Source organism: Balaenoptera acutorostrata, chromosome X (assembly GCF_949987535.1).
Source record: "Balaenoptera acutorostrata chromosome X, mBalAcu1.1, whole genome shotgun sequence".
NCBI classification, from domain to species: Eukaryota; Metazoa; Chordata; class Mammalia; order Artiodactyla; family Balaenopteridae; genus Balaenoptera; species Balaenoptera acutorostrata.
The window spans coordinates 21221465-21235450 of record NC_080085.1 but is presented as its reverse complement, the minus strand read 5'-3'; the positions used below and the strand labels follow the sequence as shown (position 1 = coordinate 21235450).

Below are 13986 nucleotides of genomic sequence, written 5' to 3'. Positions count from 1 at the left end.
TAGTTTATCCCCCTCCCCGGACCCTGTTGTTTAAAGGGCAATCATTTTCCTCATTAACAATGAAATTACTTTATGTTCCCAAGAAAGTTCCTTCCAGAAGAATACAGATAACTGGCTAATTAATGATCTGGACTCCTCGTCTCCCAAGTCCAGTCCTGCCATGTGTCATCCTGTCACATGATAATAATATCCTCAGGTACCACATGCAGAGGCCAAAAAAAAAAAAAAAAAGAAAGAAAGAATGGATAAATATTTGTGGTAGTTAAGTAAAAATTAGTGGCAACTGTCATTCCTCGGCCACCTGTTTCCTCCTGAAACAGTTAACTGATGTCATGGAAGGCAGACATGGTGCCTGAGCTTTGGAAGTTGTCCCATTTGTCACTAGGCATTTCTCTTCAGGTCAGAGAGTCTAGTTGGCCCCAGGGAATTATTGGGGGACTGGAAAGAGGGAGGTTTCCTTCCATTGCAGGCTCCCCGGAATTAATTCCTTCATCAAGTACTCTTCCTACTCCTACGCTGCTCTGACTCCAGGGAAATTGCTCCTGGGGCATCATAGAAGATCTGTGGTTTCTAGCCTCAGCGGGATGCTCGGTGCTCCTTGGTAACATTTACCTCCTCTTTTTCCCCTTCCTGCCCTGATTTACTCATAACTCCTTGCGTCCTTGCATCCTTGCTTCCTCTCCTGCATCCAGAGGAAGAGGGGGGGTATGTTTTCTGTCCCAGGCTAACCGATCATCTGAACTTACCTTCTCCCTTCCCTGAGCATGTTTTCTTTTATTCTTCCTCCCATTGTGATCCAAGGTTCTCACTCTCCAGTAGTTTCTTATCAGCTTACGTGGAAGTCTACAAAAACAAATAAACCCAAATCTTTCCTTCTGCCTGCCCTCCTGCCTCTACCTTCACTGACATCCTTGCGTGGTCCTCCTCTTAGTGGCAACTGTCATTCCTCAGTCACCTGCACTCTGACTTCTGTCCCATCTTTGCTCAGTTCTCATATGCCCTTTGGACCACCCAATCTAGCGGCCTTAGCTCAGTCCCCCCTCTGGGCATAACGACACTGCTGACCGTGTTCTTTGCTTAGATGCTCTTGTCTTTGCTTCCATTTCTGGGACACTTCTGGGACCTTCTAATTTCCCATTGGTCTCTCTGACCACTCCTGGGGTTTTGTTTTTTTGTGTGTTTTTCTTTCTTAATATCTTTTGGCCGCACCATGGGGCATGTGAGATCTTAGTTCCCCGACCAGGGATCGAACCTGTGCCCACTGCATTGGCAGTGCAGAGTCTTAACCACTGGGCCACCAGGGAAGTCCCCACTCCTGGGTTTTGTTACTGGGTTTCTTTCCCTGTCTCACCAGCCTCAGCTCTGTGCTCTGCCTTCCACACGCTCTACACTCCAGGTACACGGAATCTGTCCTGGTTTCCAGACACACCTCCGCTTTATACCTTTGCTCCAGCTGTTCTCTGGGCTTGGAATGCCCTTCCTCTGAGCATCTTGGGCAGGGCCCAGCTGAGGAGCCAACCCGGACATGCACCCTCTCCCTGGGGCATGATTCAGCACACCCCCCGCCCTCTTCAGAGGCAGACACTCTTCGCACATGGACCTCCTTTTCAGCTCCCTTCTCCTGAGTGTGTGTGTGGGTGGGTGTGTGTCCCTAGCTAGAGTGAAGTGCCACAGGCCACAGCCATAACTCATCCATCTTTGCGTCCCCAGCACAGTCCCTGGTACATTTGTGGTGCTCCTTAAGTGCTGGCTGAACAAGGGGGTGCTTTTATTGAGTATGATGGGGAGGCAGCTTAAGATGGAAGCCTTTTGTGTGCAGGGGCTCTTCCCAACACACGGGGAGTGGAGCCATTTACCTAGATAATGCGGGCACACACTTCTGTCTTGTGGAATGGTTCATATTATTTAGATGTAAGGGTGATATTTTGGCCTGAGTGATATGGACCTTTCATCCAATTTGTTGGCTTTTCACTGGTATCTTGGCCTCTGAATCCCTCGCACACCTCTTTATTGAAGGAGATGCTGACGACAAGTGCTGAGTTACTCCAAACCATCTTAGCCTCACAGCCCAACAAAATCTCCGTGAAAGATGGAAGGGCTCACTCTTTGACTTGTTTCAAAAATGACTGTGATCTGAAAGATCTTTGAAATTATATCTATGAATTTGCATCTTTCTTGCTCTACTTTATAACAGGCAAAAACTCACAAATTATAGGTGCTCTTTGGGGCAAATGTATAATGGAAAAGTAGTCTCGGCTATACCCAATACTCATCATTTTCCTGAGCTGAGGTTTTCTGTCAATGTCACAGGGTTTCAAATAATCACCAGGAATCAAAATAGTCATTGCTGGGATTTTAAAATTAGAGAAATACAAATCAAAACTACAATGAGATATCATCTCACACCGGTCAGAATGGCCATCATCAAAAAATCTAGAAACAATAAATGCTGGAGAGGGTGTGGAGGAAAGGGAACACTCTTTCACTGTTGGTGGGAATGTAAATTGATACAGCCACTATGGAGAACAATATGGAGGTTCCTTTAAAAACTACAAATAGAACTACCATACGACCCAGCAATCCCACTACTGGGCATATACCCTGAGAAAACCATACTTCAAAAAGTGTCATGTACCAAAATGTTCATTGCAGCTCTATTTACAATAGCCAGGACACGGAAGCAACCTAAGTGTCCATCATCGGATGAATGGATAAAGAAGATGTGGCACATATATACAATGGAATATTACTCAGCCATAAAAAGAAATGAAATGGAGGTATTTGTAATGAGGTGGATGGAGTTAGAGTCTGTCATACAGAGTGAAGTAAGTCAGAAAGAGAAAAACAAATACAGTATGCTAACACATATATATGGAATCGAAGGGAAAAAAAAAAGGTCATGAAGAACCTAGTGGCAAGACAGGAATAAAGACACAGACCTACTAGAGAATGGACTTGAGGATATGGGGAGGGGGAAGGGTAAGATGTGACAAAGTGAGAGAGTGGCATGGACATATATACACTACCAAACGTAAAATAGATAGCTAGTGGGAAGCAACCGCATAGCACAGGGAGATCAGCTCGGTGCTTTGTGACCACCTAGAGGGGTGGGATAGGGAGGGTGGGAGGGAGCGAGATACAAGAGGGAAGAGATATGGGAACATATGTATATGTATAACTGATTCACTTTGTTATAAAGCAGAAACTAACACACCATTGTAAAGCAATTATACTCCAATAAAGATGTTAAAAAAATAAAATAAAATACCCAGCCTCCCCAGATTATATCCATTTGGATTACTTAAAAAGACAGCTGGGGTAAAGGTAATTACTTCTATCCTCTTACAGGATCAGATATGGTTTTTCTGACTCTATAAGTGGAGCTGCCCAAGGTTGAGGAGGCAGTACGGTAACCTGAATTCCTTAGTTTCTCCATCCATCTTCCTTCATCAGACCACCTTCCATAAACTTCCCATAAGCCTGTTGCTGCCTGAGAATCTTGGAGCGAGGAAGAGTTTGAGGAAGGGATGGGCTGGAATTGGTATTTTAGCTAAAGGTAGATGCAGAAGTAGATTTTTACTGGCTTAGTTTATTTTCTGCTGTTTTATTTTCTACCATACATCTCATCTATAGGTACTGTAGGTGCTTCCATGCATACTTTCCTACATAATTAAGCCATTAGCTGGCATGGTACAGATACTGTAGTTTAGTGAGCTACCATATGCTTTACTTAGGGATTTCAAGAAGTCGAATACATGCCACTTTATATTTGAGCTGCCCCCATTGCGGGCACTTGCATCAGAGCCATCTTCCCCCTTCCTGGAGGCCACTGGAATTCCACCCATGTTGGTCCCACCATCCTTCACCCTCAGCCTGCTGCCGCTACAGCCTTTTCCTGGTATCCAGGGACCTTCAGAGTCTGAAGGTAGAACGGGCTCCTAAGGGTCACTCACCCACTCTTCTACCTCCTCTTTGGCATCACTGCCAGATCCAGGGAGAACTGATGCTTGCACGTCTCCCATGAGGGGGAGCTTCTTCTCTCCCAAAGCAGCCCATTCTGTCTTTGGATGGTTTTGACTCTCGTTGGTTAACACACGAACCGCTGAGTGCATCCACAAGCCTGAAATTGTTGGTGGGAAAATGGGATACAAAGATGAATAAGACAGCCCTCACCCTTGACAGAGAGCAGAGCCAGATATAAATAATTACACCAAAATATTAGAAGCCTGCTATATATAGCAGGCATGGGAGGTGTGTCCAAAGGTGGGAGTATATGAGGAAGTGCAGCGTATTCGGGGAAAATCAACAATGTTCATGTGGTAAAGGGTGCGTGGAGGTGGCAGCAGAGAGAAAAACTGGCAGGATGGGGGGTTTAGGCTTCATTCTGTGCGCCACAGGGAGCCAGATGCCACTCGGAGGCGGGGGAGTGCCAGGAACAGCTCTCTTGCGGGGGAAGGACAACTGGGTAAGGGGCAAGAGGAATTTCTGTAACCAGACTTAGGAGCTCCCGTTTCCACAGATGACAGAAAAAAATAATAAACCCACTCTTGACACTTGAAGTAATTCAGACTCTTCAAGGTTTGCACTTAGACCACGTGGACTCAACTTGTGGCCTTTTTCTCCTGGCATGATCTGAGTACTGGCTTGGATGGGGTGCGGATCTGGCCCTGCTGACCTGCTGTTGTGGGGTATCAAGACCTGCTCAGCCATCATCCCCGGCTACCAGATCCCCATGGCTGCCGCCTCCATCTGTTCCCCAGCCACGTCCCTCTTTGGCCTGTCTCTGCCACAGCCTCTGCCTCACTACCCGCCTCCCCGCAGTACAGGTGTGCCGCCCAGCAGTCATGCTGATCTCAAGTCCCAGCTACCGTCCGTGCTCCCTGAGAGGGTCCCCAGTCTAATATGTCCTCCACCATTCCTGGAGGGCGGTGGGAGGGAGCCTCATGAGGCCCTGTGTGACCTGCTCGCCTTGAGGAATGCTCCACCGAGGCCTCCCCATGTTGGCACGGGGCCTCTGTGGGACCATTTCCTCCCACAGTTCCTCGAGGTAAACAGGGTGCCAGCGCCTCTGCTCTGGGCTTGCCCAGGGGGTCTCTTCCTTGCCTCTGCCCCTGGGGTTTGAACCTGAGTCAGGGCAAGACAGAGGACCTGCTTCTATTCTCTTGCTTCTGATTGCTCCCTGGGCTTTTCCCTCAACCTCAGGAGGGGCTTTCTTCTCCCCGGAGGGCAGGAAACTGCCCCTGTGTTAATTTCATGTCTTTCCCCACTCCAGGGCTTACAGTTAAACATTCTATACCCTGAACCACTCAGCCTCTGGTTCTTGATCATCAAAGGGACACTCCTGGGATGTAGAAAACCCTTTCTGCAGTCCTCAAAGCCTGGCTCTTTCAAGTGAAAGCCTTACCTTTCATAACTATTCTTTTGGAAATGAGCCTTCAGAAGAGCTTGTTTCAGAAGTCAAAAGCTGAACACAGTCTCCTGTATTCTCAGCTACATCTGCTTTCCCCTGAGGTGATGGAGGTCTCAGCATCAGTGGGAAGAGGGCTTCAGGACAGACATCATCCCCAGAAATGAAAATGACATTGGATAATATATCAGAAATTTATTCTGCTATGTATAATGTACTCAGTCTCCCTAATGGAGTTTTTTGTTGATTCACATCCTTTTGGGGCCAGCTGGGGGAACTCCTTGCTACCCTGAGCTGGTCAGGTCTGTACTGTTCTCTTAGAAAGGGCTCCCTTGGTGGTCAGGAGCATTGGGTAAGAACGGGAGGCCTGACATTCTCAGATACCAGTCTTGTTTGTAAGGAGTTCCAAGGAAGGAAACCCCATACTCTTTAGACTTGGAAGGCTGCTAGGAAACATGGCGAGGTGGGGTTTGGTGGGTTGGGGAGGAGGGAGGAGGGGGAGAAACTGCCTGATGTGTCAGTAACACAGTGATGGGTTATGGCATGGGGTGAGTATTACCTTTTTAAGTCTTTGTAAGATCTGAGCTGTGAGCAAGCTGCTCCTTTCCTAAAGTTGTCGTGAAGGGCCTGGTATACACAAGTGCTTGTCAAGTGTCACTGTGCCTACAGATCCCTGCAGGATCTTGTTCAAATGCAGATTTGGGTTCAGTAGGTCTGGTGGGACCTAAGATCCCCATTTCTAATGAGCTCCCAGGTTGTTAGCTACTGCAGGTTCATAAAGCTCACTTAGAGTAGCATGAATCCAGACCAGGGATTCTGGTTCACCCAGAATTACCCTAGGGGTTACCCCCAGGTTTAATTGAGTCAGCATGTCCTGGGGTGACAGTTCTTTGACTGCCTTGTAGAGCAGCAACAAGCATTTACTGGTGGTTTTATTTCTGGGTGAATAGCCTCTAGTGAGCTAAGAGAAAGTTACTTTCCTGATTTTAGGAATCAGGAAAACCTCAAGTTCTAGTTGTTGGGTGTAGAAACAGGTCCAATATTTTTCTGACTCTAAGCAATTGATCATCCGATTGTCGCATAACAAATTATTGCTGCAGTTAGTGACTTAAAAGAGACACTTTAGGGACTTCCCTGGCGGTCCAGTGGTTAAGACTCCATGCTCCCAATGCAGGGGGCACGGGTTCCATCGCTGGTCAGGGAACTAAGATCCTGCCTGCTGCACGGCATGGCCAAAAAAAGAGCCACTTAATTTTGCTCATGATTTTGTGGAACAGGATTCCAGTAAGGGCTTGACTGGGTGGTTCTTGCTCAGGGTCTCTCAAACGGTTGTAGTCAGACACTGGCCCAGTTGGGCTGGAGGTCCCTGATGGCGCACTTAAGTGGCTGGCAGTGGGTGCTGGCTGTTGACAGGGAGCTCAGCTGGGGTTGACACTGGTTCTGGCCTTGGAAGCCACCCAGCATCACTTACGCCACATTCTATTTGTTATAAGCACGTCACGAAAGCCAGCTCAAATTCCAAGGGACAGGAATCGTGCCCATCTTTAATCCACCACAATTCCCACCTCCAAATTGAAGAGCCAGGTGGCATTTTACTTGCTCTGGGAGCACAGCCATAAGACTTACGTGTGACTTTTCATAGGCACAAGGACCCTTTCTTGTGGTCCATTGATCTACTCTGCTGATTCCTCACCAAGGGAGAGCCACGGTAGAAATTTGTTTGGGGCCCAGGTAGCGAAGGCCAGAGCATTCGTCGTGGGAGAAAGATGCTCAGAAATGGCGTCAGCATCCACATTTGGCTTTTATCCTTTAATCGAGGTTCATTCTGAAAGTCAAAAATCACTTTATATGAAGCCAGAGATATCGAGGGCATGAATTAAACTTTACAGTCCTCTGCCCTGCTTGTCAGAACATGTCAAAATTCTCCAGCAAAGCTGGATGAAAAGATGGAGCTTAAATGAAGTAGACTGTAAGGTCCACATTACTCATCGTCATTCTAATATTGCCTACTACTGTTGAAAGTTTCCTTCATTAACATGTGCTTTGCTGCTTCTTAAAATAGCTCCATAACCAAATGCCGCAGTTCTGAAAAGCATGATGAAAAAGGTTCTTTGATCACGCTTGTTACTGAATATTTTTAGCAGAGCAATAATTAGGATTTGGAGGAAGCTGGGTGCCTCATTATGTCAGCAGAGGGCTTGGCTTCTTTCAGAGACCTACCTCCCAACCAGCCAAAGCAAATCTCTCCCCAGCCCCAACTTTCAGTTATTCAGCCGCAGAGACTTCACCCTGTGGCTTCAAAGAAACGGTGAGCTCACGTCACCAGTGTCTGAGTGACTTGCTAAAATCAGTTAGTGGCTAGAGAGTCTCCTTAACATTTCAGCCGGCCGTGGTTGTGAGTGAAATGCCTGCCTGCTGAAAGACGGGCCATACTCCTCCCCAGGAAGCTCCCGGCTGCTCTCGCCAAGGTGAGGAAGTTGTCTCAGGCCCCCTGGCTTGGGACCCCTCAGGGTTCTTTGCCCACTAGAGCCCCGTGCACAGTCGGGTGCTATTTATATCCATGCCTTTATATGTCGGCACCCTCTGCCTTCTACTTAGTTTTCTATTTGAGTCCGCTTTCTTAGAAGGTGCTAAAAGAAGTTTCCGGCCTCGGGGCCAACCCCAACTCTGCCCTCTGAGCCACAGTATATTAGAAACTGGATGCTTTGTCTGTGACAGCAGGGCCACCCTGCTGCCGATACTGTCAATGTGCAGATGGCAGCGAAGGAAAGCTCCAAAGGGACGCCCTGGTGGGGGCTGGAAGGCTGACAAATTCACCACTGTCCACAGCATCCAAGAGAACTGGATTTGGAAAGGCACTCAGACATCAGTGTGCATCTAGTCACTCATTCAACAAATATTCCTGGTGCCTGCTTGTCACCCAGTGCTGAGGATACAGACGAGAATAAGGTAGGAACGCTTCCTTCCCTCAGGCAGCTGATAGTCAGGTGGGAAAGGCGGTTATGGAACAAGCTGTCTGGGAATATTTGAAGGAAGAGAGCAGTGGACCATGGGAGAGAATAATAAGCAGGAAGACCCAGTCTGGGCTTTGAGAGATTTCCTTGAGGGAGTGATGCTAAAGGTGAACCCCAGTGGACGGCCGAGAGTTAACCAGCTGGAGAGTATGTGGCAGAGTGAGGGGAGGGGGCAGCCCTTGGAGGACACTGAGGTCCAGGGCCGCTGGGCCAAGGCAGGGCCAGCCTGTTGCTCAGCTCCACAGAAAACAATGAGAAGGGCGCCCGCTGCATCTGCGTGGCACAGGGGCCTTGGCTTAGGGAGGGAAGGCGGAACGCGGGTCTGAGATGAGACTGGAGAGAAGCACAGGGAAGAGACAAGGCAAACTGCCTCAGAGTCAAGTTAAGGATTTGAATCCAAATGCAAAGGACAGTAGAAAGCCAATGAAGGATGTTGAGCAGGTATCTGACTTATATTTTGAAAGACTGCTCTGCGGCTCTTGCTACGTGGAGAGTAGATTGAGGGGACAGAAAAGCGACATCCCTGGAGACTGGTTTTGAGGCTCTTGCTGTAATCTTTGAACAAGATGGGGTTAGACTGGTTTAGATAGAGGATGGAGAAAAGTGGGTGAACCAGGGAGACATTTAGGAAGTAGACTGGTGAGTAGAAGGAAACTGATTGGACGTAAGGAGTGAGGGAGAGGGAGGCGGCAGGTGAGGCCAAGGTCATCTTGTGCAACCACCTCATTTCTCAGCTTTGGAGGCTGAGGTTAAGTAACTTGCCTTCTGAGGCTTGAGTGACTTGCCCAAGTGTACAAACGGAGGACCCAGCACCCTTGTGCCTAGGCTCTGTCCATCATGCTGTCTCATGCCTGATATCTCTGACTGAGTGACCATTATCATATTAGATAGAAAGATCTCAATTGCCAACACGTCATTTCAGTTGACAACAGAAGTGCAAGCATAAACCAGATTCTTTTCAAAATTTTAATTATATATTGGAGTATAGTTGATTAACAATGTTGTGTTAGTTTCAGGTGTATAGCAGGGTGATTCAGTTATACATATACATGTATCTATTCTTTTTCAAGTTCTTTTCCCATTTAGGTTATTACAGAATATTGAGTAGAGTTCCCTGTGCTGTACAGTAGGTCCTAGCTGATTATGTATTTTAAATATAGCAGTGTGTATATGTCAATCCCAGTCTCCCAATCTATCCCTTCCCCCTGGTAACCATAAGTTCATTCTCTAAGGCTGTGAGTCTGTTTCTGTTTTGTAAATAAGTTCATTTGTATCATTTTTTTAGATTCCGCATATAAGCGATATGATATTTGTCTTTGTCTTACTTCACCTAGTATGATAATCTCCAGGTCCCTCCATGTTGCTGCAAATGGCATTATTTCATTCTTTTTGATGGCTGAGTAATATTCCATCGTATATATGTACCACATCTTCTTTATCCATTCCTCTGTCGATGGACATATGGGTTGCTTCCATGTCTTGGTTCTTGTAAACAGTGCTGCAGTGAACATTGGGGTGCATGTATCCTTTTGAACCATGGTTTTCTCCAGATATATGCCCAGGAGTGGGATTGCTGGATCATATGGGAACTGTATTTTTAGTTTTTTAAGGAACCTCCATACTGTTCTCCATAGTGGCTATATGAATTTATATTGCCACCAACAGTGCAAGAGGGTTCCCTTTTCTCCACACCCTCTCCAGCATTTACTGTTTGTAGACTTTTTTTTTGTTTTTAAGAGGTGCGTGTTTTATTTATTTATTTACTTTTGGCCACACTGCACGGCTTGCAGGAGCTCAGTTCCCTGACCAGGGATTAAACCTGGGCCATGGCAGTGAAAGCCCAGAATCCTAACCACCTGGCCACCAGGGAACTCCCTGTTGGTAGACTTTTTGATGATGGCCATTCTGACTGGTTGTGAGGTGATATCTCATTGTAGTTCTGATTTGCATTTCTCTAATAATTAGCGATGTTGAGCATCTTTTTCATATGCCTCTTGGCCATCTGTATATCTTCTTTGGAGAAATGTCTATTTATGTCTTCTGCCCATTTTCTGATTGAGTTGTTTGTTTTTTTGATACTGAGCCACATGAGCTGTTTGTAAATTTTGGAGACTAATCCCTTGTCAGTCACATCGTTAGCAAATATTTTCTCCTATTCTGTGGGTTGTCTTTTCGTTTTGTTTATGGTTTCCTTTGCTGTGCAAAAGCTTTTGAGTTTCATTAGGTCCCATTTATTTGTGTTTCATTTCCGTTACTCTAGGAGATCAAAAAAGATATTGCTGCGATTTACGTCAAAGAGTGTTCTGCCTCTCTTTTCCTCTAAGAGTTTTATAGTATCCAGTCTTACATTTAGGTCTTTAATCCATTTTGAGTTTATTTTTGTGTATGGTGTTAAAGGATGTTCTAATTTCATTTTTCTACATGTAGTTGTCCAATTTCCCTAGCACCACTTATTGTAGAGACTGTCTTTCCTCCATTGTATAGTCTTGCCTCCTTTGTCATAGATCAGTTGACCATAGGTGCGTGGGTTTACTTCTGGGCTTTCTATCCTGTTCCATTGATCTATATTTCTGTTTTTGTGCCAATACCATACTATTTTGATGACTGTAGCTGTGTAGTATAGTCTGAAGTCAGGGAGCCTGATTCCTCCAGCTCCATTTTTCTTTCTCAAGATTGCTTTGGCTATGCAAGGTCTTTTGTGTCTCCATACAAATTAAAGGTTTTTTTTGTTCTAGTTCTGTGAAAAATGCCATTGGTAATTTGATAGGCGTTGCATTGAATCTGTAGATTGCCTGGGGTAGTGTAGTCATTTTAACAATTTGTTTCTTCCAATCCAAGAACATGGTATATCTTTGCATCTATTTGTGTCATCTTTGATATCACCAGATTCTTGTCTTTGATAACATTTGTGACTTCTTTATGGCCCTGTATTGGTACACCCAAATATATCTTTGAGGACTTTTAGGAAGTTCTATGAGGAATTGGCATCCTCTGTGCTTGTTTGTTTTTACTCAGTCCCACAGAGTCTAGATGAAAGGGCCTTTGAGTGGTGAAACCACCATTCGGAGTAGATTGTTCTTAGAGGGATAAAATCATCTAGCATTCCCTGGGCATGTCTTTCAATCAGAGACAACAAAAATAGTCCACCCTTTTTCTTATCCTTCGCTGTAATGTGACGCAGAACTCCCAGGGGAAGAAGGGGAGTTGCTGTGATCTAATTCGTTGACTCGGTTGTTATTCTCCATTCACTTATTCATTTAATTTGCATTTATTGAGCACTTTCCATGTGCTAGACACCAGGGCACTGAGCTGGGTGCTGGGAATGCAAAGATGATCAAGGCACAACTTGTGCTTTCAGAATGTTCCGTTTCTACAAGGAGACGGATATCTAAAATACTTTTGTTAATGGAAATCAAGTTTATATTCTAAGTGCTGTGGTTTCTGCCTGGTGATGTCAGGAAAGACTTTGCAGAGGCATAGCCTTGAACCCAGACCCTGTAGGATAAGGAGCAACTCTGCAGATGCTGTGGGCAGGGAAGGGGGATCTGGGGCAGAAAAGAAGGGCTTGGCGTGAGCAAATGTCGGGAGACGGGTGAGCGCCTGGTGCATCCAGGGAATAGGTCTAGGATGACGAACACACAGTATTTATGGCAGGGAGGGAGTGTCCGGAACTGAGCCTGGCAGAGTCAGCTGGGGCCAGATGTGAAAGCCTCACTGACACACCTAAGAGCTGCCACTTTGTCCTGGAAAGGAGGGCCATTCAAGAAAAGGGGTCACCCGGGGCCACCTTAGTTGTTTTTCTTTATTCTGTCTTTCCTATTCGAACAGGAATGTTTGTTCCAACGCAGAGAACGGAAGGCATCTCAACATCAGACATCATCACCAGGATTGTCCGTGACTATGATGTTTATGCCCGACGCAATCTCCAGAGAGGGTACACAGCCAAGGAACTGAATGTCAGCTTTATAAATGTAAGTGTGCCACCCCGTACCCTCTGAGGACCAGCACGTCACACTACTGCTGCCACTGTCTATTAATCACTTACTATACGCCACGTGGTATTCTTGATGTTTGACATTTGTCTCATCCAATCCATATAACAGCCCAGTGATGTATTATTATCCCCGTTTTATAGATGGAGAAACCAGTGTCCAAAGGGGTAACATTAGTTGACGAAGGCACACAGGTAGTGAGTGAGCTTCACATTTTCTAAAGGAGCTGCCTCGCCTCCCTCTCCTCACCCCAACCTCCCCCTTTAGAGTTCTCAGACTTGGGTGAAGGACTTCCGGGAGATCTGCCCTCACAAAAGGCAAGAGTTGTCTTCTGCTCAGAGGGAAGGAAGGAGGGCAGAGGCAGTGAAAAGCTAAACCCAGAGAAAATGCTTTCTTGTTTTAACATTTTACAACTTTCATTTTATTAAGGCCTTACAGATGCTCATTAGAAACCTTAACAGCCGCTTTTTTTTTATATTGTCCAGAGAAATTACAGCTGCTTAAATAAAGCCCAAAGTCTCTGGCTTCCTTTTGTATTTCTGCTGTATTGTTCCCACAGAGCTGCTGTTAGTTTAATAATAGAGCGACTGTTAAAACAATGTTTAAAACAAGCAAAACAAGCTGTTAAAAAGCAAAGAGGGCAGCAAAGTTGCTGGAGGTGATGCTCGCGAGTCTGGATGACTGTATTGGCCTGGACTCCGAGGCGCGCATGGAGTTGAGTAAAATAAGAACTCTCCGTACGTACAGAATTTCCACCCGCCGAAACAGATACTGTCCAAGAGCGATTTTTCTACAAAACTAGATGCTTATAAGTATGTGCAGCCACAGTTACCCAGCAGCTTACACAAATCGATCATCCGTGCCTCCGAACGAGGAAGGGTTCAGGAAGCACAAGTCAGTCATTATTAGTTGTCCTCGCGAGGCAGGGAGCGTTGGGAGTCCAGGCTCTGTGGCTTCGTACAAACTGGGCAACAAAATGGAAAATGTCGGGTTCAAGTGGCACCAGAACAAGTGGCTGAAAAGAATTCCGGCAAAGTGGTTATTTGGTATCTTATAGAGCATAAAGCCCTGGTTATTTCAATAAATTAAACTGTCTGTTCTTTTAAATTGAATTCAGTAACCCATCCAAGCATGTCGAGCCATTTCCAAAAGTTATTGCTCACGCTCTTTCAACGGCCTGTGGATAAGCCACTTAGCTCAAGGAACCGTGTAGTCAGTGTGGATGAGCCCGTTGCTTTTCTGTGACAACAAACCTGGCTGCGGCTCAGAGAGAAAATCAAACGTGTTGGATGGGCGTGTAGATGAATCACAGAACCTCAGAGGTGGCAGGAACCCGTCGCCCAGTCCAAGTCCCTGAATTTAGAAATGAGGAAAGCTGAGCTCAGAGAGGGATGTGGCTAAAGTCCTTCAAGCAAAGTAGGGTGGAGGCAGCAGCGGCCTCCCAGCCTTTTGGCTCGTGGTCCAGTGTTCATTCTAGTATTCCGTGCTGCTCCTGAGAGCTGCATAGAGATAGTAACCACGTATTATGTATAGCTGGCTGGCAGCACAGATAGCTCGCACCCCACCCTGAGGC

General features: G+C 46.2%; 1 protein-coding gene and 1 non-coding gene across 9 annotated transcripts in view; one reads left to right on the top strand and one right to left on the bottom strand.

The window, feature by feature from the left end:
* PCYT1B (phosphate cytidylyltransferase 1B, choline) overlaps window positions 1-13986 on the top strand; it is a 174963-nt gene that overhangs the window by 114955 nt on the left and 46022 nt on the right. For all 8 annotated transcript variants that reach the window (XM_057538946.1, XM_057538945.1, XM_057538951.1 and 5 more), the window contains one exon: window positions 12250-12392. In XM_057538946.1, coding sequence (XP_057394929.1) covers window positions 12250-12392 — 143 coding nt within the window. The remainder of the gene's footprint in view (window positions 1-12249; window positions 12393-13986) is intronic.
* TRNAG-GCC (transfer RNA glycine (anticodon GCC)) lies at window positions 1232-1304 on the bottom strand. Its single transcript has one exon. It is a non-coding gene; the product is annotated as a tRNA-Gly (tRNA).